We start from the raw sequence: 25,673 nt of genomic DNA on the forward strand, positions 1-25,673 counted from the left end.
GTTTGCTAGAGTTCATTGTACACATTTTATTCATTTTTGTTTTTTTATTGAACAGACAATCTTTATAATCATCAAATTTAATATCTTTATTTATTGTAGTTTTTCCAATTCCTTTTATTTTTTTTTTCTTCACTTAAATCTGTTAATGTAAAAGAATATGCTTTACTTTAAAAAAAAAACATTTCATTCATAATTTTCCCATTAAGTTCATCTTTAAATTTACCAATTACTTTTTTTATTTTTTTCTGAATATAAAGGGTGATCTTTTGGATAACCAGACGTATCTAGTTCGTCTATTATTTCTTCCATGTCTTTATAAATATCTTTGGTTTTTATATTCAAAATCATACTATCAGTATCACTTGCAACTAATTCATTCTTTTCCCATAATTCATTAGCAACATCATAATAAAAGCTATACATTAATTGTTTTGAGTAATCCAATATAGCCTGTCCTAAATGAATAGGTTTATTAAATTTAACAGAAGTAACATTATTTTCAATTGCAACAAAGTTATCATTAAATGTTATTGAATCTTTAAAATTAGTTTTTTTTATATATTTTTTTACTTCTTCCCTGTTTGTAAATAATTTTATTTCACTTCTTCCTCTGATATTTTCTAAGGTTTTGCCATAGCAACTATTGTTCATCAGTTTCCCAAGATCTTTTTCAAAATCTGATTTTGCTTTAGTTCTTTGTTCTGTATTAAAATTTTTGTATTTTGCTAACCAATTTGATTCTTTAAATGAAATTGTTCTGTAAACTTTTGTTACCTTTATTCCAAGTTTTCTATATTTTTTTAAAATGCTATCGTGAATTATATATTTTTTTTTATCTCTCAATGTTAGAAATAATTTTTCTTCATTACCTAATGGTTTGTCTCCCAATAGATTTAATTGGTAATCAGATAATTCTTCTTTTTTTATTTTCATCTTTTCCGGTGCTAAAGGATATTTATATGTTTTCTTTTTACATTTTTCTGTGTATTTTAAATCACATTCAATTAAACATCCTCTTCCTTTTGGAATTTCTTTATAATAATTTGGATCTTTTTCCCATTTAAAATCTTCTTCAGGAAGTTTTTGAGACATAGCCCATCCATATAAATTATTTGCATCTAGATACAACAAATAATTTATTTCAAAAAAATTATTTAAGTTTTTTTCTTCCTTTAATCTTTTTAAACATTCTTTTTTTTCATGTTCATCTATTATTCTATAATCTTTATCATAATTTGAAGTATATTTGTTGAAGGCTTTTACATGTCTTGGTCCTAGAACACCAGAAAATCCTCCCCTTATTCCTTTCTCAAACATTTGTAACATATCAACATCAGTCAACAATTCTAATTTTATTTCTGTATATTTTAATCCACATTGCCATGTTAAACCTGGAGCAGAATAACAATAATATGGGTCTATTTCATGATATTTTATAAAGAATTTTCTAAATTTTTCGAAGGCATCGGCTAAGATAAGAACATCTGTTTTAAGATATAAATTATGATAGTCTAATAAAGTTTTACAATTATAATGTTCCCAGACTCTTTGTGCATGTTTGTACTCTTCTTTTGTAATTGTTTCTTTTTTTAATTTAGAATAAAATTTTTCTATTTCAGGAAGTTTTTTATCTTCAATTTTTTTGTATTATGTATTCATATGGATAGAATCCTTTTTGTTTTAAAAGAGCTATATTACCTTTAAACTCTTTTTTTTAAATAGGAAACTCATCCATTGATTTGGCAATATCTGATAAGCCTTTTAACATAAATCTATATGAATCTAGGAATCTTATTTTTTATAATTTGATCCATAATCCATAGAAATATAATTTTCTGAGTTTTTAGAAAGAAGTTTTACTTTATTATATTCATCTTCATATTTCATTAATTCTTCGATTAAAAAGTGGAAATCATAATTTGATCCATTATGAAAGAACACGGGTATTAATTTTGTTGCTTTACCTTCTTTTGTGTTACACGATTGACACGTTGCTCCTCTATCTGTACCTGAAAGATGATTATGTTCTCTTACTTTTTCGCTTTTTTAAAATTCTTCTCCACAAATATAACATCCAGTTGCTTCTTGAAATTCATCTTCTTCATGATTATTTAATATTGTTTTTTTTCTTTTCGTTAAGGTAGATCTTATAAGTTCTTTGAATATCTTCATTACTTTTTTCACATATTTTTCTACTGCATCATCACCAACATAAGAAAAGTATTGTGGTTTATATATTTCTGGATAATCAGAATGAACATACATACCATAACTCAACATGCAGACATCTGATACTATAAATATAACTCAACATGCAGACATCTTATACGTTCAGGTATTTCACATCCAAAATTTTATGGAAATATTCTTTATAAAGCACAAAAATGTCAGTATTCTCCTCAGAAACTAACAAAACCTTTAAATAGACTTATTAAAAGGGGATATAGTTACGATACTGTTGTCAGGTCATTAAAGATTGCATATTTTGGCTTTAACATTGATTCACTGATAGGGTCTTTGCATCGGAACTAAACACATTTATTTCTAAAAAAACAGTTGTTGGCATGACACGGGTTATGTTCTTCTCATATATTTTATGATAGTATGATATTAAACCCCTAACGGGAGGGATTGTACCTGATATTCATATGATGAAGACATAATCTTTCAATCAGTTTAATTGAGGTCTGGAGCTGGCATGTCAGTTAACTGCTAGTAGTCTGTTGTTATTTATGTATTATTGTCATTTTATTTATTTTCTTTTGTTACATCTTTTGACATCAGACTCGGACTTCTCTTGAACTGAATTTTAATGTGCGTATTGTTATTCTTTTACTTTTCTACATTGGCTAGAGGTATAGGGGGAGGGTTGAGATCTCATAAACATGTTTAACCCCGCCGCAATTTTGCGCCTGTCCCAAGTCAGGAGCCTCTGGCCTTTGTTAGTCTTGTATGATTTTAATTTTTAGTTTCTTGTGTATAATTCGGAGTTTAGTATGACGTCCATTATCACTGTACTATTATGCATATTTTAGGGGCCAGCTGAAGGACACCTACGGGTGCGGGAATTCTCGCTACATTGAAGACCCATTGGTTGCCTTCGGCTGTTGTTTGCTCTATGGTCGGGTGGTTGTCGCTTTGACATATTCACCATTTCCTTTCTCAATTTTATTTTTTACAGAGTTTGTCTTTAGTGCCGTGTGGAGACAGTAGAGTGCCTCCCCGTGCTTAAGGTTTATGCTCTTATATTATACTAGATTATGGAGTGTGTGTCCGAGCGAGAACTTCTCTATGTTCATTACTTTAGGAATATCTATCAAAAAGTAGTATTTTAATATTCAGCCCCATTCATCTATTTAGTCAGACGTCAGTCGCTACCTTGATATACCCTATCTTTTGTTAAATTTGTCGGGTAACTTATGACAATAAGCATTTGACGTCTTGAGCCGAACAGTTTTATCATTTTTACACAATTTAATCTACTGTGTGATGGTTCATATTCTGGACGCCAGTCTTTGCTCCTTTGTAATAAATCTACATACCAAAAAACAAATATGAAGCTTAGAAATGGAAAAATATTAAATACTAAACTCGTTCAAAGGGTATCTACACGTCTCAATCTTCAGAATCGCTTATCAAAAAATACTACAATAGCTAACGTTTTTAACAATAAAAATCGTGGTTACCCTTCTATCGATAAGTGTCATGCCAAAAAATGACTTACGTGTCCCCGTCTTTCCACCAACAATACAGTAAGGTCCACATTTAATGGTCGCACATTTTCTCTAAATTTTGAAACTGATATTACTTGAAAAACAAACAGTATTATTTATTTACTCACATGAAACAAACCGGGATGCGGTATTCAGTACGTAGGTGAAACTGGGCGATATTTATCTAAACGCACGCAAGAACACCTGTATCGTTTTAAAAGACCCAATAAATTCAAAAGTATCATTTATCAACATCTTAAGAAGCACAGTCATCCTATTAAATATTTAACAGTTCAACCTTTAGAAGTAGTAAATAAGCAGCCTGGTGAATCTCATTCCAAGTTTGTACGATCACGAAAAATAAATGAATTAAATTGGATTAAAAAATTACAGACAGTCTACCCTCTCGGTCTTAATGATAATATCATGGGAATTGGCAATATATCAAGAACCGATTCTGTTAACATTTTGGATATAGTTTCTAAAACTGTTCGTAAAAATCGTTCTCATGGACGCAGAAAAAATCGCAATCAAAGAAAATTTCGGACCAACCATACAAATATTTCGGACCTAATTTCCATTTCAAAAAACAACGGCAGACATTATCTGTTAACCAAGCTTTGTTCTTTACCTATAAATAAATTAAATAAAATTTTAGAGGATTGCAACACAATTTCATATTACAGTCCTAAGTATGAAATTGTCCAAATCATAATGGCATATTGTTATTCTAAACTGTTTCCAAAAATTGATCGCCCTGAAGATCATAAAAAACATTTTATTAAAATAAAGTATGTCAATAAAGGTTTTGATTTTGTAAATATTGCCGGTATTTTTAACGACCATTCTGTTAAAGACCAAATTCCTGGATATTTTGATAATACTGAACTCCCTCTCATTTGTTATATTTACAAGAAATCTACCCGAAAATATGTGTTTAATTATAGCCAATTGTGTAAAGATGTAAATATCACTGAAAATACACCTATGTCGTGTAATTGCAGTAATTCAGAATACACCTATGGACCAATTTCCCATGTTATAACAGGAGACCTTAACATCGTTCGCGACCGAGAGTTAAAATCATTCCTCAGTAAAGGACCTAAATATCGTCCCCCGTCAACTATTAACTGGAATGAGTGTCGTAATATCATCAACGACTCACTCCGCGCCTACTGTTTGAAATGGGTAAAACGGGAAAAAGCTGACAAAAAATCTTTGGACTCTTTTTTTAATTCAGTAATGAAGATAGTTGATATTCGAATACAACATTTTAAAGAACATTTTACCCTCAACAAAAACTATAAAAACCCTATTTCGCGTATCAAAAATAAACTAACAGAACTAGCCAAGGAATTTGTTTTTGTCCCGGCTGATAAAGCTGCTAATAATATCATTATTGTTTGACGTAAATTTTATATAGAGGTTCTGCAAAAGGAAATCACGAATTCACCAACATTCCAACTGACTTCATTTTCAGAAAACGACATCTGTAACAAACATAAACTTTTAGCTACTTCTTTACAAGCAGAACCAAACACAATAAAAGTCCCAACTATGTACTGGCTTCCGAAGCTGCACAAAAAACCTTACAAATATAGATTTATTTCATCTTCCAGCCATTGTTCAACTACTAAATTGTCTGTTTTACTTACTAATTCACTTGGTACAATAAAAAACCTGATAATAAATTGTTTAAATAAGGCCTTTGAAAATAGTGGAATTAATTACTTTTGGAGTGTCAAAAACTCGTTGGAAGTACTTGATAAATTGCATGCATATATTGGTGATTTTGAATCTGTTCAAAGTTTTGATTTTTCTACCCTATATACCACTTTGCCTCATATTCTTATTAAGAAAAAATTCACATCCCTAATTAACTGGGCATTTAAAAAGTCGGAATGCGAGTACATATGTTCAAACTCTTTTAGATCATTTTTTAGTAGCAATAAACAAAAGAACTATGTCAATTGGACATGCTTTGATACTATTTATGCACTTGAATTTTTACTTGATAACATTTTTGTTCGCTTTGGAGATTCCGTATATCGTCAAGTTATTGGAATTCCAATGGGGACTAACTGTGCACCACTTATTGCGGACCTGTTTTTGTATTGTTATGAGTTACAATTTATGACTAAAATTAGCAAAGACCCATCAAAACAACATTTGATACAAAAATTTAACAATACTTTTAGATATTTGGATGATATATTGGCTCTAAATAATGACGACTTCAGTATGTATACTAAAGAAATTTATCCTGTAGAACTTACTTTAAATAAAGCTAATGATAACAATGACCACTGCCCTTTCCTCGATCTTGATATCTATATCATAAACGGGAAGCTTAATACAAAAATTTATGATAAAAGAGATGATTTTTCATTTCCTATTGTTAATTATCCATTTTTAGATGGTGACGTTCCCTTGTCACCATCTTATGGTGTTTATATATCTCAACTTGTACGATTCGCTCGTGTATGTAACAATGTATTAGATTTTAGCGAGAGAAATTTATGTATTACTGAAAAATTATTACACCAGGGTTTTCGATATCACAAACTGGTCAAAACATTTACTAAATTTTATCACCGGTATAAGGAAATAATTCGTAAATATAACTCAACATGCAGACATCTTATACGTTCAGGTATTTCACATCCAAAATTTTATGGAAATATTCTTTATAAAGCACAAAAATGTCAGTATTCTCCTCAGAAACTAACAAAACCTTTAAATAGACTTATTAAAAGGGGATATAGTTACGATACTGTTGTCAGGTCATTAAAGATTGCATATTTTGGCTTTAACATTGATTCACTGATAGGGTCTTTGCATCGGAACTAAACACATTTATTTCTAAAAAAACAGTTGTTGGCATGACACGGGTTATGTTCTTCTCATATATTTTATGATAGTATGATACTAAACCCCTAACGGGAGGGATTGTACCTGATATTCATATGATGAAGACATAATCTTTCAATCAGTTTAATTGAGGTCTGGAGCTGGCATGTCAGTTAACTGCTAGTAGTCTGTTGTTATTTATGTATTATTGTCATTTTATTTATTTTCTTTTGTTACATCTTTTGACATCAGACTCGGACTTCTCTTGAACTGAATTTTAATGTGCGTATTGTTATTCTTTTACTTTTCTACATTGGCTAGAGGTATAGGGGGAGGGTTGAGATCTCATAAACATGTTTAACCCCGCCGCAATTTTGCGCCTGTCCCAAGTCAGGAGCCTCTGGCCTTTGTTAGTCTTGTATGATTTTAATTTTTAGTTTCTTGTGTATAATTCGGAGTTTAGTATGACGTCCATTATCACTGTACTATTATGCATATTTTAGGGGCCAGCTGAAGGACACCTACGGGTGCGGGAATTCTCGCTACATTGAAGACCCATTGGTTGCCTTCGGCTGTTGTTTGCTCTATGGTCGGGTGGTTGTCGCTTTGACATATTCACCATTTCCTTTCTCAATTTTATACCATAACTATTTATTTCTTGTTTACTGATTGGTTTTATATAAGATTTATTAGGATCTGGAGTACATGATTGCATGGGTATATTATATGCTTCAAAATCTAAATATATAACAAATGGTAATCTATTTTTAAAATGATGATTATTGAATTTAAGAATATTTTTCCTGGTTTTGGCATTATGGTTTTACAATGTTCGTTATCATAACATATTTTTGTATGTTTTATTAGTGTTTCTTTTCTTTGAAATCCTTGCAAACAATTTCTACATATAAACGATTTATTTCTATTCTTATCACACATAAAACTATTTAAATCTTTAATTAGACAATAATGAGTATTTTCGTTACTTTCAATGTATAAGAGATCAATTACGTTTTTACTTTCTACATTTGATATATCAACTGGATGGAAATATTGTTTATTTGTTTGATCCTCTAAAGCAAATACATTTATACTTAGATTATTTTGTTTCTCTACTTTTGGGATATCTTTTATTGATACAGGATATTCAATTCCTTTCATGTTAATTTCATTTTCATATTCTTTATATTTAGTTACTCTTTGTTTGTCTTTATTGGCTGGAAATAAACTTGCTAATATTGACCAAAGAAAACACTTATTATCCTTTTTATTTTGGACATTAATAATATTACTTGATTTAAATTGAAGGGGAATATAAGACGAAGCTCTTTGATATTCATATTTATATAGTTTTACTTTTACACTTTTGATACCATCGAAATTAAAACCAGATCCTCTTTCTTGAAATTTATCCACCCAAGCTTCAAATTTATCTATCAAATTATTGTAAAATGTATATAAATTGTTTTGTGTTTGGACAACTTCAACAGGATGAGAGTAATGACTTTCTATTCTACCAAATGTCATAGGACTTGTAAATTCACTTGTTATTATTATCTTTATTTTCAAAGGAAATTGATTAATAACTATTTTATCTTTTAATAAGTGTATGTATTTAGTTGCATTGTTTTCTTCTATATCATCAATAGTAGTTTCAGTAATAAGATCTTTAAACGATTTTTTATGACCCATTTTGTAAGGTTAAATTTTAATTATATTATTTTCTTTGATATAAATTCCAATAAGTAGGATTTCTAAACATAAATTCTTGATAAGATTGTTTATATTTTTCTTTGTTATTTTGATAATGATTTTGTTTTATAGGCTTTAAACATTGTTTACATGCACATCTAACCCCCATCGGTTTGTCTTTTGCTTTGTGATATTCACTTAGTAACTTGTATTCATTACATTTGGAACAATGTTTTCTTTCATCCATTTTTTTCAGAAAACATTTTAGTTACTTCAAAATGTCTAAAACAAATCTAACAAATAAATTAGCAGATGAATTACATCATAGAGTTGTAAAATCTTTTCCTAAAAGACGTGTTTATGTTCATTCAATAGATCAAACATGGGCAGTTGAGTTAATAGATATGCAACCATATTCAAAACAAAATAAACACTATAAATATTTATTAGCAGTTATAGATATTTTTAGTAAATATGGTTGGTTAATCCCTTTGAAAAATAAAACAGGAGTAACACAATTCCTGTTACTTATAGAATAATTGATTTAAAAGGCGAAGAAATAACAAGTGATTCCTATGAACAAGAATTACAGATGACTAAGTTTTAATATTCAAATCGATGAAATATCTGTATCAATTTGCTAAGCTTTGGGAGTTTTCAATGATTACCAATAACACACACAGTATAATTTCTAGGTTACCTGTAAATATTTACAATGATCGATTTAGTTTATTTAAAAGTCATATCCTATTGAATTGAATATAAAAAGTTTGCTTGGATACAGTAAACATTTACTTAGTTTCAATGAACACTTACTTAGTTGCAGTAAACAACTCCTTAGATGCAGTAAACACTTACTTAACTAACTTCAAAATGGAATCTGAATTGAGAAGATGTTATTTAGTTAAGTATGGCTCCACCTAAGAATCATGCAAAATCAAGAAAAAGTGATTTACCTTATGTTACCAATATGCCTCATTTTTTGTTATGTGACACATTATAACTTAAAATAAACATATGTTCAACCAAATGTGTTGAGGTCTATTATTAAGGTCATTATATCTTAATAAAAATTCAGATTGACATGTTTTTCTCACTATATAAGTATTGAAAATATGATGGATTAAATAGAATGTATCTGCTGAGAGCAGGCGATTTGTAATAAACCATTTAGTATAATAGAAAATATGGAATCTTCTGAAAAACATATCAATTTTTTTTATTTGTAGCCTATCACCTATCTCGAATTATTTTCATTTTAAATTAACCGCTTCCACGGACTATTCCAAGAAAGACAACTCTTGTTGATCTTCACTTCAAGTACAAAAAACAAATATTTCATAATTTAAATTGCATCGTTTGGAGAAAAGGGATTGAACACATCGGTAAATTCATAATTTGATAAACAAACAGCTCTATATGATTTTTTATTGGATAGATAAATTATTTTACGGTCTATTTTCAACGTGTGCATTTCGTATCTTGTTATTGTTGTCACTTTCGGTTCTGCTTGACTACCTACATGGAGCCAAATTTACGGTGTAGTTTAGGCAGCTTACACCAGAGTAGTTCCAGTTGTGGTCTTCACCCACGTCATCCTAAAGACACAACTACTGTTAAGCTTAGTTCTTGTAACAAAGATATAAAAACCCACTTGCAAAATTTAAAATTAGCTGTGGGAGGTCGATGTGGAGGTCTTGATACGCACAATTCTGAAATAACAACTGAAGCAGACCTGTTGTGCCGTAGTGTAGCGTTATTTACTACCAATACTTCGCTCACAGTTTGTCCATTTTACCGTTACACTCTTGGTTTAGATTACCGACAGGGCAAAACTTGTTTACATCCTGATCATGAAGGAAAAGGGAAGACATTTAGAGGCCTTTCCAGCTTCCAAAGCCAAAGAATCTTGGAAGAATACAGTTTATTCATTCCAGTTGGAAGTGGTAGGTTTAACATCATGATTAGTTTTTTTATTTTCATTGGGGAATACAGGGACATATCATGTCTGGGGGATACAAATATGATATTATCATCTTATAATCAATCTCAATCTTATATTTACTGAAGCGATCACTGTGTTTTATGTATTTGACCAATACAACTTTCATGTTGCTCCTGGATGATGTTAATCTGATTGGTCTATATATGATATTAAAATTTTCTTATGAGCAATAATTGCATTGAACATGTTGAAATACATTTTTTAGGAAGCAATACTGCCAATAACTAATTATTGAGTTTATATTTTTTTATTTACACATGTAACTAAAACGTGGGTCTTGTTGACATTGGGGTCTAAGTGTGACATGGGATTGATGATTTTTTTGTAAACGTGACATGTGAATGTGAAGTTATTATAAAATGAAAATGGGAAATTACCAAAAAAATGAGAATTGTGTATGTACATGTAGGTAGTGTACGCGAGATACATGTACAGGATCTTACAAAGCCTTAGGCAGGATCACGAAACAAACCCCCCCCCCTAATAAGACCCCCTAGAATAAATATAAATATTTGATATACCTGTGAAAAAAATTAAAATATGTAAATCTGGAATGACTCTATATATATCAGAGTCAAATGTGATATATAGAAATTTAAAATACTAGGTCACTTTTCAGTTTTCAACAATGAGCAATGCCTTTATAACCTAAGACAATAGTGTAACAGTAGAAAATAAGAACAGACTAAACAAGTTGAAAAGGGATTTACTTGTCATAATAAGCACACTTGTTTTCTATATATGTCAAAGTCTCAGTATCAAATCAACACAAAATAATACACAGTACATGTATTTCTATTTTTAAATGTCATATCTAAACTAAGTCCAAATAATTATGACGTCTGGCAAGGCTATTTTAATTTTTTTCTGGGACGGGAAGTCGTCCCAGAAAAAAAATAAAATAGCTTTGCCAGACGTCATAATTATTTGAACTAATCTAAACTCAGATTGTTGTCTCTTTGACACATTCCCCATTGCCATTCTCCATTTCATTGACTTCAGGCTGGTACAACCTGATAAATGTACAAATGTACAACCACAAACATTCATCTTATTCATAATTATTATTAGATATGGACTATTTTCTAATTTTTCTTAATTTATTGATCAATTTCTTCACAAATTCTCACATTGTACATGTTGTATGTACATGTATATATCTTTATATTGATACTTTTTTTTTTAAATACCGGTATGTGCAATTTTAGTTTTCCTTACATGTACTTTATGTTTTTGAATAATGTCACCTTATTTCAATATTAGGGAAAACTAAAAATGTCTTGTGAAATTATAAAATATTCTGTTGAAAAAAAATCCATTTCGAAAAATTCAAACAATTAATTTGGGATACCAACAAAAAAGAATTCTTAAAGCATTTTTTTTTGTTGTTGAAATTTTTTTACATGTACATGTCCAAATCATCATTCATGTATGGAAAGAGTGGGATGTATACCTCTTTTATTTATCTATTACCATTTACTTTTATATAATTATAATCTGATAAGTCTGATGTCTTTCAAGAAATCTTTGAATTATATTTTACATGTATTTCACATTTCTCCCTGTTTCTAAGCCTTATACATGTTATACAAACACAAATATATTTGCAAGAATGATTGATGTAACTTTATTTTTGTTTGGCTTATTTAAAAAAAAAAATATACTGATTCTTTTTTAGGTATCTGCTACCAGTGCCATTTAAAGTTACCAAAGCAAACAACAAGTTATGGAGAGGGAGATACACAAGGTAATAAATAATTAAGAAAAAAAAAGCTTCAAAGATTATCCTATATTAATGAGAACTATCGACAGAATCTTGGGAATTGAATAATATAAGGTATATACGCAGGGTTCTTTTTTTTTTCTTTTTTATATCGTCATTTGACGCTACATACATGTATAATTTGCAAAATTTCAAACAATATGCAAATGGATCAGATAAAATATTATAAAAATAATTTCACTGTTTAGCAAACTTAATTTTTATCTAATCTATGACTCTCTACATTCACTGTTCATTAAATTCCTTTCTCCCAGAGCAGCATACATGTACATGTTGTTGTCATAATGTGATGTACCAATTTTGTACTTTAGTTCTTAATTTCAGTATATTATGTAAATTACTGTTACATATTAGAAATGTAGACCTAGTTTAACAAATGTAGTGTTGTTGTCAATTTTAATTGGATTTATTTTTTCTGTTTCCCGGCTTATTTGAATATTAAATTCCTATCGATATAACCTTTATTTTCAATATGTTATATAGAATTATCAGCACCAATATCAGAGGAAGATGACCAGTTCTATAATTTCAGAGAACGTCACATTGTGAAAGGTGATCATTTACATGTAAGTGTACCTATAATTAATTATCTTTTTCATGAAGAAGTAGCAGCTTAGCCAAATTTTGAAGTAAAACATGTGGTAAGATATATAGTTAATACATATGCATGAATGTGCATGAATGTAGATTTATAAGCCTATATTTAAGATCTTTTGATAAAAAAAGGATGAATTACAATAAGTAATAATTGTAAATAACTGATAAAAAATTAAACTTTTTGAAAAGTAAAATGTTCACTTGTCACAAAATCTATGAATAAGGGATGACATCAAAAATTCAATGAGGGATAACAAACTTTATTCACATAGTTTTTTCACTGACCCCCCTACCCCCCTCTTAACTTAATTTGGGAAAAATTGATTGACCCATATGGAAACATGTAAAAAATCTGAATTAAGTTTTTTATCTTTCATTGATCTTTTGATGTCGTCCCTAATAGAATAACTATATTTGGTGTATAGATTCCTTGTGAGGTCTACATACATGTAGTGAAGTACAGTTCAATGTTAAGATTTTATTGTTTATTCTGTTTCTCAGATTCTATTAGTCATACATAAAATCAATGTATTTGGCGTATGGGCTGCCCACCCCCTCTTTTTGGAATTGGTTGATTAAAAAGAAAATCAATAAAGCCTGACTATAGAACGCCCCTCTGGGGAACTCAACCAAATCTGTTTTCATATGCTAAAATCTGTTTAACTTCAGGAAAATAAGACAGTCAGCTTCATAGATTCACAAGAGAAAACAGATTCAGAACCTCCTAGTATAAATGTAAGTATGTGTTATAATTACATCTGTTATTATACAAATTTAAAACTATTTTTATTTGTTTACAAGAAAGAACTTCTATTAAAGACTTGTGTAAATTAAAATGGAACAGGCAAATGAATAAATAAACTCATAAACTAAATACTAATACTACAAAAAGAGAAAGGATATCATACGTGTATAAGGTAAACATACATGATAGTGATACACTTTTTTTATATCAGATATCATAGCACACAAAAGAAGAACAATAATGATTGTTTTCTGTCTTCAGCAATGGGAATCACATATAAAACCCCAAAGTTGGAGTCCTAACATGCTATTCACAATAATAAAAAAATGTTTACTTGAGTCCTTATATTCAACTACCTTTGTTGCCATACATATTTATTATTGTATACTGATCTTCCTTTATATGTTTAAGGGAACACAGTATTTTTTTGGGTGGATCTATTATTTATTGCTTCTTTTTTTTTAAAGTCATCACAAGCATCTAGTTGGAGCATAGAAGACAACAATGACATTCCTTTAGAAAATATTAACACAGCTCTCTCTTTGCTTTCAAATGGGAAGTTTAGCCCTGTAAAACATAAGATCAGAAATGATATAGATAGTCTTCAACCATCATCAAGGAGGGCCCTGAAACGCAAGGCAACTAGTGCTGTTGAGGCTTTGCTTGAAAGTCTTGCTCCAGGACAAGGAACAGAACTGATGGCTATGATTAAAGGTGAACCTGCCACAACTGAACTTACTGACAATTCTGTGACGGATTTAAGGAAAACAATAATTAAACTCAAATGATTTCCTAATGAAAAGACAAACCCTATCAATGTTATCTAAGAATCACACCAAGAAGCAACTGATGGAGATGATTCCTGGATTGTCAACCTACAGTATTGATCAGGCACGACTTCATGCTTCAATGTATGGTGAAGGTAAATTTTGTTTATTAAAAAAAAATAATCTTAAAATGATTTGCTCACCAAGGCTTCAAATGCTTTTTCAAGTTACTGTCATATATAAACAATATTTTAGTTTAAGATGAAATACATGTACATACACTTTCTTTGCAGTGCAAGGGCTGTAAAGCCAGTCAATATAAAAAAGAAGATGTGGTATACGTATGATTGCCAATGAGACAACTATCTGTGAAAGACCAAAATGACACATCGACATTAACAACTATAGGTCACTGTATGGCCTTCAACAATGAGCAAAGCCCATACTGCATAGTAAGCTTTAAAAGGCCCAGATAAGACAATGCAAAACAATTCAAACCAGAAAACTAATGGCCTTATTTATGTAAAAAAAATGAACGAAAAACAAATATGTAACACATAAACAAACGACAACACTGAATTACATGCTCCTGACTTTGGACAGACACATGTATACATAAATAATGTGGCAAGGTTAAACATGTTAGAGAGATCCAAACCCTCCCCCTAATCTGGGACAGTGGTATAACAGTACAGCATGAGATAACTATCAGAAGTAGTTGAAAAAGGCTTAACTCATCATGATACAAGTGAATGTGGTTGGCAAGGTTGTTAAAAACTTCCAATTGTTGCACCTCTGGCAAAATACACTATTTCTCCTACCTAAAACGTTGAAGGCAAGTGAAATGGACTAGGTTTGCAGTCAGTTAGTCACCCTACAATTTTCTAGATTTTTATTACAGATCTAGTTAAGTTTTACAAATTTGCAAAAATGAGTTAATTTAACAGGTTTATAGCAAGAGGGTGATACAGTTCTGAATATCTTAAAATGTTTCTTCAATTATTTATTCAGTGGTACTCTTAAATTTTAATGTACTTTTATATTTCTTTACAGGTGCACATGTTTCCAAACCATTAAAGCTCTCGCGACAAAGAATGGATCAAGAAAAGATGGCTCATGCACTAGACTTCCTGTTTAATCCTTTGTTTCATCAAGTAAGTATTTTTTATAAACAATGTGTTATCATGGTGCAATATATCCTTGAATTGGTCTGGTACAAAGTCTATCTATACAAAGTATCTACTGAAATCGAAAGTTAACAATTGTTTTATTGTCTTATTTTTTATCCTCTTCCAATTTCAAGTATTTGCTCAAGAACTCTTAAACCTGCTTCATAAATATATAATCTGCTTTTGCAATTGCTAATTGTCAATTTAAAATTTAAAATTTAAATTTAAAAAAAAAGTTACTTCAAAAACCAGAAAAAGATATTTAAAAAACTAAAACCAGAAGAAAACAAAACAACAGCATTTGAATGACATCATAAGCTACATGTATGTTATTGACTGCCTTGCCATGAATATCTATATTTAGTTACACACCAATCTTCTATCAACTTTTAATGATTTTAGTAGACATTAATACAATATTTTATAATTTTTGTATCCAATAAAGTTATAAATTTACTGTTGACAGGTAAGCTCATATGGAACTAAAGAGATGAAGCTTGACAGTGGTGAGAAAATTGAGATACCAGAAGTTGTCAGGACAGTATGCCATGCTAACCTCATACATATGTATGAAGCCTTTTGCACAGAGTCAGATTTTGTTCCATTGTCGAAATCGTCTCTGTTCCAGATATTACGTGTTTGTCCTGCTTCTAAACGAACAAGTTTGAAAGGTCTGGACAACATATCCGCTGATGGAGCTACAGCCTTTGAGAACATTGACGTGATTATCAATCAGATGAAACAATTTATTACTGAGTAAGTTCAGACATCTTTATTTCATACACACATGTTGAAGATATGATAAAAGACATAGATACTGTCAATCTTCCCATCTTAGTTCAGTCTGAGTTAAATTAATAAAAAAAAAATTATATACAGTAACAACTTGTCTGTTCATAATAAATTTGAATCAATTTATTTTAACATATGTCGGATGATTGCCAATGAGTCAACTCTTCACAAGAGACCAAAATGACACAGACCTTAAAATCTCTGTATGGCCTTTAACAATGAGCAAAGCCCATACTGCACAGTCAGATATAAAAGGCCCCGAAATGACAATGTGTAATAATTTAAACAAGAAAACTAACAGCCTTATTTATTTAAAAAAATGAATTTTATATATATATATCTATGAAATTTAAGTCACAGGAGGTCGCTTCATGCTTGTGCTTGTATTTCTGGTTGAACAACTTCAATATGTTAGTTTCTCATATAAAATAATGTATCACACAATATTTTTTAATCTAGCTTTCGTTTGTTCATCTTACTTTGAAAAACTTGTAATATGATTTATTGTTCTTTTTCAATTTTCACTTGGCATTTATATTTTGCAGTCCAAGTATGATAGACAGGCTGCAGAAAATAAAAGAGGACACCCATGCATGCAAGCTGTACATTAAGACAGATTTTAAGCTTCACTTAGGACTTGAAGACCAATGTGCAGACCATTGTGTACAGTTTGCTTTATCTGATCCTAATGACAGCAGCTTACAAGCCGCATGTGCACATGACCATGACATGACTTGTGACAGATGTCAACTTCTGTCTGTATCATTGGTCAAGCTTAAAAAGATCCTCTCAGAGCTACAAGGTATTGAAATTATGTTAAACAACAAGTAATTTATTGGGTTTGAAATATATTGTTTGATTGTCTAAATTGTAAGATAAGTGTAATTTACAGTAACATATTGATTGTCATGACCTAACTCTTTGTTAAAAAAAAAACAACCCAGAGGACTTTTAGTATTAAAACCTTGTTTTAAATGAATTCAAATTTGGCTGCTACAAGTTAATCAGTGTTAAATACAGCATAGAGTTTATATCAGTATAGTAGGTAAACCACTCTCACTAATCCCTAACAACTTTTAAAAAGAAGTTCAGTATGGCAAGCCGTTTTACTATTTATTCGAATTTCAAGATATCTCCTATTATATATAAGATATCTTATATAATATATAAGATATCTCCTTTGATATATAAGATATCTTATATAATTTCATTTTTATAAGATATTTCATATATTATATAAGATATCTCCTAAAGTTTATAAGATATCTCCTAAAGTTTATAAGATATCTTATATAGTTTATAAGATATCTTATATACTTTATATGATATCTTACATACTTTATAAGTTATCTCCTAAAGTTCATAAGATATCTTATAAAGTATATGAGATATCTTAAAAAAACTTTTAAATAAGATATCTTATATAATTTATGAGATATCTTAAATAGTTTATAAGATATCTTATAAAGTTCATAAGATATCTTATATAACTTATGAGATATCTTATAAAGACAATTATATAAGATATCTGATAAACTATATAAGATATCTTCTAAGATATCTTATAAACTATATAAGATATCTTATAAACTTTAGGAGATATCTTATAAACTATATAAGATATCTCCTATAATATATAAGATATCTGATATAATTTCATTTTTATGAGATATCTGATGTATTATATAAGATATCTCTGGAAATTTATAAGATATCTTATATACTTTATAAGATATCTTCTAAAGTTTATAAGATATCTTATAAAATATATGAGATATCTTTTTAAGAATTTTTATATAAGATATCTTATATAGTTTATAAGATATCTTATATAGTTTATAAGATATCTTATATAGTTTATAAGATATCTTATGTAGTTTATAAGATATCTCATATAGTTTATAAGATATCTTATAAAGTTTATGAGATATCTTATATAGACAATTATATAAGATATCTGATAAATTATATGAGATATCTTATAAACTATATAAGATATCTTATAAACTATATAAGATATCTTATAAACTATATAAGATATCTTATAAACTATATAAGATATCTTATAAACTATATAAGATATCTTATAAACTATATGAGATATCTTATCATCTATATAAGATATCTTATAAACTATATAAGATATCTTGAAGTAAGATTAAATAGCAAAACGGCTTGCCATAGTTCAGTCTGGATGGAATAAATTATTTTAAAAATTATCAGTATCACAAATGTATTTGAAAATGAACTGAAATTGCATTTTTTTTTATCTCAAAAACATTTGTTTTCTAGGGGTTTTATATTATACTTAGAGAAAGTATGATCATACCATAGACACATTTTCATTTCTCTTTTTATTGAATTGCAGATTTTCCAGAAGACCTAAATATTGAGCTTCTAAGAGATATAGAGCTGTCAGAGTCCAATATAGTGTCTTGGCGTCAGCATATTGTACGATGCTTTAACCAAGACCGTGGACGTACTACCCTTCTGGATGGGTTAAAGCCTGGAGAAGTATTGGTCATCATGGATTGGGCCATGAAGTTTTTGCCCTTATCCTTTAGGGAAAAGCAGTCAGAGTGGTTTGGTCAGAAGGGGTTAAACTGGCATGTATGTGTGTGTATCTACAAAGATAATGAACAGAATTTAAAGGTATCATTGTTATAAAGTTATTTATTAAGAATAGTAAATTTGATAAAAACTGACATGCGCGTTATAACTGAATTAAGTTACTCCTAAAAAATCTGTGTCAGCATTTTATGCTTCAATTACATTGTAGAATTCCTTTAAATGCATTTTATTTGTATGCCCCTGCGGCAAGTCTCAGGGTATTGAGTTATACCATTTACTGTCAATCTGTCTTCTTTGGTCTTGTATTAGTTTCTGTACCTACGTTTTCCTCATCGTAATTTTTTAAAACTTGAACACTATATGCTTAGAACCAAAACTTGCCGAATTTTGGCACTGATTCACTTACTGTGTTTGAGTTATGCCTAGATTCAGAAATCACATTTTTTTATTCAAAATGAGAACTTTACTGAACACAACAGTACAGTGAATGCATGAATATGAAAGGAATAGTCCCAACACTAAAATACCTAAGACTAAATTAATGAACTCTTTGAAAACTAGCAGTGACATTAAATGCTCTGAAAATTTACTTTCTGCAACTAATGAAACACACATATTTTATTTTAATATTGTATCTTTTCAGCACAGGACTTATATTCACGTATTTGACTTTGTCAGACAAGATTGGTTTGCTGTTGTGTCCATCCTAGAGCACACATTGATCACATTAAAGAGCCAACTGCCAGAACTAACCACAGCATTTATAAGAAGTGATGACGCTGGATGTTATCACTGTGGGAGTCTGTGGTCATCTCTTCAATGTATTTCTCTGAGAGCAGGCAAGCAAATTTAAATGAAGCCATTTATTAAATATAAGTTTACCTCAAAAGGGTCTATTATCATGAATATTTTTCGTTGCATTTTTCTCAGGAACTACAATACAAGACTGAAATTTGGTTTCAAGGTTTATCTAAGTCAGCTATACCATGTGATGCGTTTTCAGATTGATCACTTGACTGAACACTTGTATGATTTTACACATGATAGCCAAGTTGAAAATTTTCGTCACATTTTTCTCAGGAACTACAATACAAGGATTTCTGAAATTTGGTTTCAGGATTTATATAAGTCAGCTATACCGTGTGATGCGTTTTCAAATTCATCACTTGACAACTTCCTGTTAACCGAACACTTGCATATTTTTACACTATTTATATTATCCACTTGCGGCGGGGGTATCATCAGTGAGCAGTAGCTCGCAGTTTCACTTTTTTGGTATTGGAATGAAGAAAAGAGGGTTTAATTCTTACTACTGATAGGAAATATGCATGAGGTGCAACTAAATCTGTACAATTAATAAAGAAATATTTATCTTGTGTCCTTCAGTCCAAAGAACTTTGTTTGAAATGCCTCACACTGGAATGTTGATTCAGTTTTATTATATAAAATAATCTTTTTTTTTAGGTATTCTGATTCGGAGGTATGACTTTAGTGAGTCACAGGATGGGAAATCCTACTGCGATGCCAAGATTGCCCACTTGAGGAGTAAAATAAGACATCATGTAGCTGCTGGTAATGATGTAAAAACAGCAGGTGAGATGAAAAAGGCAATTGACTCAATGGGAGGAGTAACTGGATGTCAAGCTGCCCATGTGGAAATAAACAGTACCATCGATGAAGAAAGCAACAAAAAGAAAACCACATGGAAAGGAATAACAAAAATTTCCAATATTAATATAAGGTAAATATGTGTACTATATTCAGGTTAGTTTATACAATCAGTTCCTATAGTATTGACATCTAATCAGCATGTCATAATAAATAAAATGCACTAAATCTTTACACAAGCATTTTTTGGTTTTAAATTCGACATAAGTTCCCTTTTATCATGATGATATTCTTTATACTTTTAATGCAAAATTAGAGTTTTGAACCCCAATTATCACAGTCTACTGAACTCAGAAAATGATATTGTGAGTGGGGCATCTGTGTACTATGGACCCATTGTTGTTTATGTTTATATTATATTATCATGTAACCATAATATACATGATATATTAGAAAAATGCAAACTGTTAATTGCAACTGAATATCAACCTTGATGTGAAACACACTTAAAATGAAGGATTTCACTTCCTGACTTCCTGTTTTCAGGAAAAATAAACCAGTCAAGATAAAAATCCTTGCCAAATTGAATAATAAATGGTTAGTAAACAATGCACATGAGATACTTATTTGAATTTAAACAGCAATCAGCAACTTAAAAGTACAAACAGGTGAACATAAGAATAAAACAACTAATCAGTGATACTGCAGACATTGGATTACCAAAACTTTGAAAGTTGACAAAGGATACTGAAAAAAAACCCAACAGATATATTTGGAATATTTATTTCTGCTGAAATGAGGTACAAGTAGTAACTTGAAGTAATTGTATTTTTTTTGGTTATATATCTGCATGCTTATAAAAATACTTTTTTTGGTACAGAATTTCACTTTTTTATCGGCATTAATGTGAACTGCTCTATTTTAGGGAAAACCAAATTGTTGCTTGGAAATCGTTTGAAATTGGACAGGGGAATATTTATACAGAAGAAGATCTTAAGAAAATATGTCCATCTCCTCCGTCATCTCTTGGACTCATTGTTCATGAAACCTTCATTTTACCATCTAAAGAAGAAGGAATGATATCCAGAAAGAAAAACAGTAGTAACCTAAATGAGGAAGCTGTTGAACCTGTTGTGACACCTGAAGAACCAGGAGAACCTGAAATTTCAACTAGGGACCAGAGAACATTTTCATGTATTGAACCTGGCTGCTCCAAAATTTTTCAATCTTTTTCTAAATTAGAGTCTCACATACTTTTTGGCAAACATAAAATTGAACTGAATAGGAAAACAACATTCGACCACATCAAAAATAAATGGAAAGATTCCTGCTCAAGTATCGTTGAACATTCTGTACTTTCAAGAAACTCAAGGTTAGATCAAGGACTTTCGACAACTCAAATGGGCTGGGCACTAAAAAAAGAAAGAAGAAATGTTCGATTTGATGAGAAGGTCAAAAACTACCTCAGAGGAATTTTTGCAGGAGGAGAAGGCAGTGGGAGAAAAGCTAATGCTGCAGATGTTGCTAGGAACATGAGAGTTTGTAGGGATGAAGCAGGAGGGAAATTGTTTGCACCTTCACAGTATCTTCTGCCTAGTCAGATTGCCTCTTTCTTTTCCAGACTATCTATACTGTCTCATAACCCTCGGCAACAACAAACAGAGGATGAGGACCTTGAATCTGCGATACAAATGATTGAAGTTATTGAAGCTGTAGATACTGTGAACTCTTCATAAATATATTCTTATACATTCTAAATTCATATCTTAATGCATCTTTCTTTTATTTCTTTATAATTACATGAGATGCATGTTTCATTTTAATATGTTCTTCTGATTGGCTAACTGCAATCTGAGGTTATTCCTTAATCAAATTCATTACACAATAAATTATGGGAAGTCCCATAATAAAGTGCTCTGACAGGTACATTTTAGAATACAAAGTTGATAAAAATGGTGTTTTCATGATTCTAGCTTAAAATTTAATTTTAAGTATACAGTTTATGATGTCATTGACTAATATGAAAGAAAAATACATTTGTCATTTGTCGAAAAAAAGCAATTACAAAAAGAATCCTGTTTTTTATCTGATTTTTTTTTCATTATACATGTTATATGTAATTTCCAAGTTTAAATAGGCATCTTATGGACTATGTTTTAAAATTCAGTACACACATTTTAGATTAAAAAAAAGTACCTGAAGTCTTTTATTCTACCTAAATGCATCTCAAAAAAATATGATCCTTTTAGCAGAAAACTTTGACAAGTTAAATTGTAACATGATGTAATTTTTTCGGTGTATGACATAACATTGAACATTTAGGGTTTCATCGAGTCAGTGTTTTTTTTACTCCAACAGAGGAACCAGTTTGTTCCCTTTTTAACAGTTATGATCTTTTTCTTGACACATAATTACTTAACTTATGATTTCATTCACTTCCCCTTTCTAAAGATCATTAGTCAAAGGGTTTTATCCCTGGGCTTCAAAACTGTTGACATATAGACATTTGTTAGCCAATTACAGAACAAAGTGTCCTCTATACTGTACACATGTCTGTTGTGTGTTTACCTTTTTTGAGGGGCCAGTTAGCAAATACATTTAAGGTGATACCTAACACTACAGGGAGATAATTCTGTAAAGTCAGCTAAACGTTTTAATTACGTTGTGTTGTAATAGGAATATTAAGCTTCTAAAATTAAATGATCAAAATTGGTGTTTGTCAAAATGCAATAAAACCAGTGCAATTTTTCTGACAAAACGGTTGGTTCAAAATTTTTGAAATTTTTATGCTTTTGTTGAAGGGTCAAAGTAAACACTTTGACAAAATTTTATGAAAATTAAACGAGCCAAATTAATTTTAGTGAAAGTGTTGGATACCACCTTAAAGGGCAATATTGCACATTTATTTAATGTACAGAGTCAAATATTTTTTAGTGATTTGTTGAGAAAGGCTAATTTAAAAAGATATTATTTAGGTTTTTTGATACATTTTTTTTTTAAATTCTAGGCATTTGTCAACCATGTCATCTATTCAACTTTATTTCTCAATTTGTCTGAATAGTTTGTAGATCTATTCATCTGATAGTAAATGATGTCATATATATATATATATAAAGTATCACCATTATAAAGCATTTCTTAATTAAAATGCTTGTTTTTCAAAATCAGTGTGTTCCATTTCCATGACAACTGGTAGCCATATTTAAGATTATGGTCAAATGAGTAATAGTTTTATTTAAATTGTAATTAATTTTAGTGATAATTAAAGTCAAAATGATATATTCAAATGAGTTGTGGTAAAAGTATATGAAAATTTTTAATTTTACCAAAAAAAATTTTTTTTGAGAAAAAAAAAATGAGATGAAAAAAACTATTTTTTCCAGAAAATCTATAGGAGGCTACAAACGATTATTTTTGATATGTTGTAAACAAAAGGCTAATGATCAAATACAAATAAACAGATTTTGCATAGGGCTCTGCTCTCGGAAGGAAATAGACATTGAAAAACGCTATTTTCACCAATTTTAAGATAAGGTGAAACTTAGTATATTGGTTGCCATGGAAACAGTCGTTGCCATAGTAGTATTTTCTGTTTAATTACTTTAATATTTAGAACAAATGTGGAACTATGATGTTATGTATTTGTTTTATCCAAATTATTAAGCAGTTTATTAAAAAAACTGAGATGAAAAACAGATTTTTTAGAGGTTTTTGGACCGAAATTAAAGGGTTGTTATGGTGCCATCGTAACCATAGCAACTAAATGAACAACACATGTGTTACTGTTATTTTTTTGGGTTTTGTGTCAAAATAGAACATATGGAGCACAAAAAAGTCAATTCAGCAACTATCACTGTATCACCCTCTGCATGATTCTTAGGTGGAGCCATACTTAAAGTGTCGGATGAATTAGAAAAACTTGAAACATTATTAGTGAAACGTAATTATACAATAAATTTACAAGATATGGAAATGAACAGCATAAAAAATGAAATTGAATTGTTAACCGAGAGAATAAATAAAGCTAAGGAAGATTTTGATGACAAAAACAAGAGACGGATTTGGTTACGATTAATAAGACAAAAAGTTAGTGCAAAGACTAAGCTCAAAAAATTGATAACAGAAAGAACCTGTGAGAATGAAGAAAAGACTACATTGGAAATAAAGAGAGGTGAATTAATTTCTGAAAAGAATAGGATAATAGAACTTGTTCGTCAAGACAGTAATTCTTAGTAATTAACTTCTTTAAATCTTCCATCTTCAAAATTAATTTGTGCATCTTGTATAACAAACAGATAAACATTTATTAATTTATTTGCTCCTGCTGTTTTAGTTATTTGGATAGTACAGTACTTGCAACCTTAGGCGTTACTGTTTGACGTGAACTTGACTGATCGGTGAATGATCGGTGACGGATGTTTGACTGATCGATGAGTGATCGGTGATCGGTGACCCATAGGATCCGTCAGATAAGTCAAATAACCTATGTGAGAGTTACCGTGACAACGGTCATCGATCAATCAGTAAATTAAATTTATGCACGGATCGGACGGATACGTATATATTTCAAATTCTTATGTAAACCGAACTCAACAGTGTTTACAATCCATGAACGCGGACCTCGACGAAGACACCATTATTTACACGTTAATTTGTAATAAAATTGGTTGCAATAAAAAAGTAAAAATAGTATAACTGTAGAAGATGCTTAATTAAAGCGATAATTGTTTGCGTTGATTAATAGTTTTGTATTAAATATTGTAAACATCAGAGACATATATAATACATAATTGTATTACATGTGTCAGTTAACATGAACTTTTTCCTACGAAAATGCCGGTAATTTTCCGCCATTAGAATTTTGTACTTTTTTATAGTTTAGAAAAGGTCGTTTGTCATAAAATTAAAAGAATGTCAGAGAAAATATCTTAAAAATTTGTTCGCATTGTTAAAAACTTTCATAAAGTAATCTCCTTTTTATTTAAAAAATGACACTTTTTTCATTTGAAATCAAACAACTCGAGATCAGTTTTTTTTTAAATTAGAATTGAGATATAATAAGAATTAAAACACTAAAACTTTTATTTTTGTGGAATAAGAATGTCGTTATTGCTTTATTATGATAAAAATTATTAACCGCCATATGATTTCAGTACTTTTTGTTCATCAGGATTGGTTGTTAAAATTCTTCATCAATTATGTTTACGTACAGGAAAAAGGAATAATTTTTTTGTACGCGTTGCCTAAAATGCAAATATTTCTTCTCATAGTTGAAAATATTGTAACTTCAATTGCAATCAGTTGTTATCAATTCCTTTTAATAACTTATTTTGTATAAAATTTGAATATTTGAAGAATAAGTATCTGTTTACTTTTGATTT

The 25,673-nt window shown here is 29.9% G+C and overlaps 3 protein-coding genes across 3 annotated transcripts; 2 read left to right on the forward strand and 1 right to left on the reverse strand.

Annotated features, from left to right (window-relative positions):
- Positions 1-219: 219 nt before the first annotated feature.
- Positions 220-8,255, reverse strand: LOC139504442 (uncharacterized). Its single transcript, XM_071294527.1, has 3 exons — positions 7,583-8,255; positions 7,206-7,301; positions 220-1,391 (listed from the first exon to the last, which is right to left on the reverse strand). The coding sequence occupies exons 1-3, from the start codon at positions 8,253-8,255 to the stop codon at positions 220-222; spliced, it is 1,941 nt and encodes a 646-aa protein (XP_071150628.1).
- Positions 8,256-9,280: 1,025 nt separating this feature from the next.
- LOC139504443 (uncharacterized) lies at positions 9,281-14,173 on the forward strand. The gene is made up of 5 exons (XM_071294528.1): positions 9,281-10,201; positions 11,939-12,007; positions 12,527-12,609; positions 13,310-13,375; positions 13,853-14,173. Exons 1-5 carry the CDS (start codon positions 9,778-9,780, stop codon positions 14,171-14,173), a joined length of 963 nt encoding a protein of 320 aa, XP_071150629.1. The 5' UTR covers positions 9,281-9,777.
- On the forward strand, positions 14,169-24,063 carry LOC139503772 (uncharacterized). The gene is made up of 8 exons (XM_071293646.1): positions 14,169-14,307; positions 15,206-15,306; positions 15,788-16,077; positions 16,659-16,915; positions 18,482-18,765; positions 19,328-19,523; positions 20,149-20,425; positions 21,218-24,063. The coding sequence occupies exons 1-8, from the start codon at positions 14,181-14,183 to the stop codon at positions 22,026-22,028; spliced, it is 2,343 nt and encodes a 780-aa protein (XP_071149747.1). The 5' UTR covers positions 14,169-14,180; the 3' UTR covers positions 22,029-24,063.
- Positions 24,064-25,673: the final 1,610 nt, after the last annotated feature.

This window comes from Mytilus edulis, chromosome 14 (assembly GCF_963676685.1).
Source record: "Mytilus edulis chromosome 14, xbMytEdul2.2, whole genome shotgun sequence".
Taxonomy (NCBI): Eukaryota; Metazoa; Mollusca; class Bivalvia; order Mytilida; family Mytilidae; genus Mytilus; species Mytilus edulis.

What these genes read in the sequence shown, in the direction of transcription:
- LOC139503772 (XM_071293646.1), top strand. Translation starts at nt 14,181, where the DNA reads ATGAAAAGACAAACCCTATCAATGTTATCTAAGAATCACACCAAGAAG. An exon ending in ATAATGAACAGAATTTAAAG is followed by an intron (nt 18,766 to 19,327) that starts GTATCATTGTTA and finishes GTATCTTTTCAG; the next exon opens with CACAGGACTTATATTCACGT. An exon ending in ATTTCCAATATTAATATAAG is followed by an intron (nt 20,426 to 21,217) that starts GTAAATATGTGT and finishes GCTCTATTTTAG; the next exon opens with GGAAAACCAAATTGTTGCTT.
- LOC139504443 (XM_071294528.1), top strand. Translation starts at nt 9,778, where the DNA reads ATGGAGCCAAATTTACGGTGTAGTTTAGGCAGCTTACACCAGAGTAGT. An exon ending in ATTCATTCCAGTTGGAAGTG is followed by an intron (nt 10,202 to 11,938) that starts GTAGGTTTAACA and finishes ATTCTTTTTTAG; the next exon opens with GTATCTGCTACCAGTGCCAT. An exon ending in TGGAGAGGGAGATACACAAG is followed by an intron (nt 12,008 to 12,526) that starts GTAATAAATAAT and finishes TATGTTATATAG; the next exon opens with AATTATCAGCACCAATATCA.
- LOC139504442 (XM_071294527.1), bottom strand. Translation starts at nt 8,255, where the DNA reads ATGGGTCATAAAAAATCGTTTAAAGATCTTATTACTGAAACTACTATT. An exon ending in TGATATATCAAATGTAGAAA is followed by an intron (nt 7,302 to 7,582) that starts GTAAAAACGTAA and finishes TTATATATTTAG; the next exon opens with ATTTTGAAGCATATAATATA. An exon ending in ACAAGAAATAAATAGTTATG is followed by an intron (nt 1,392 to 7,205) that starts GTATAAAATTGA and finishes ATTCTGCTCCAG; the next exon opens with GTTTAACATGGCAATGTGGA.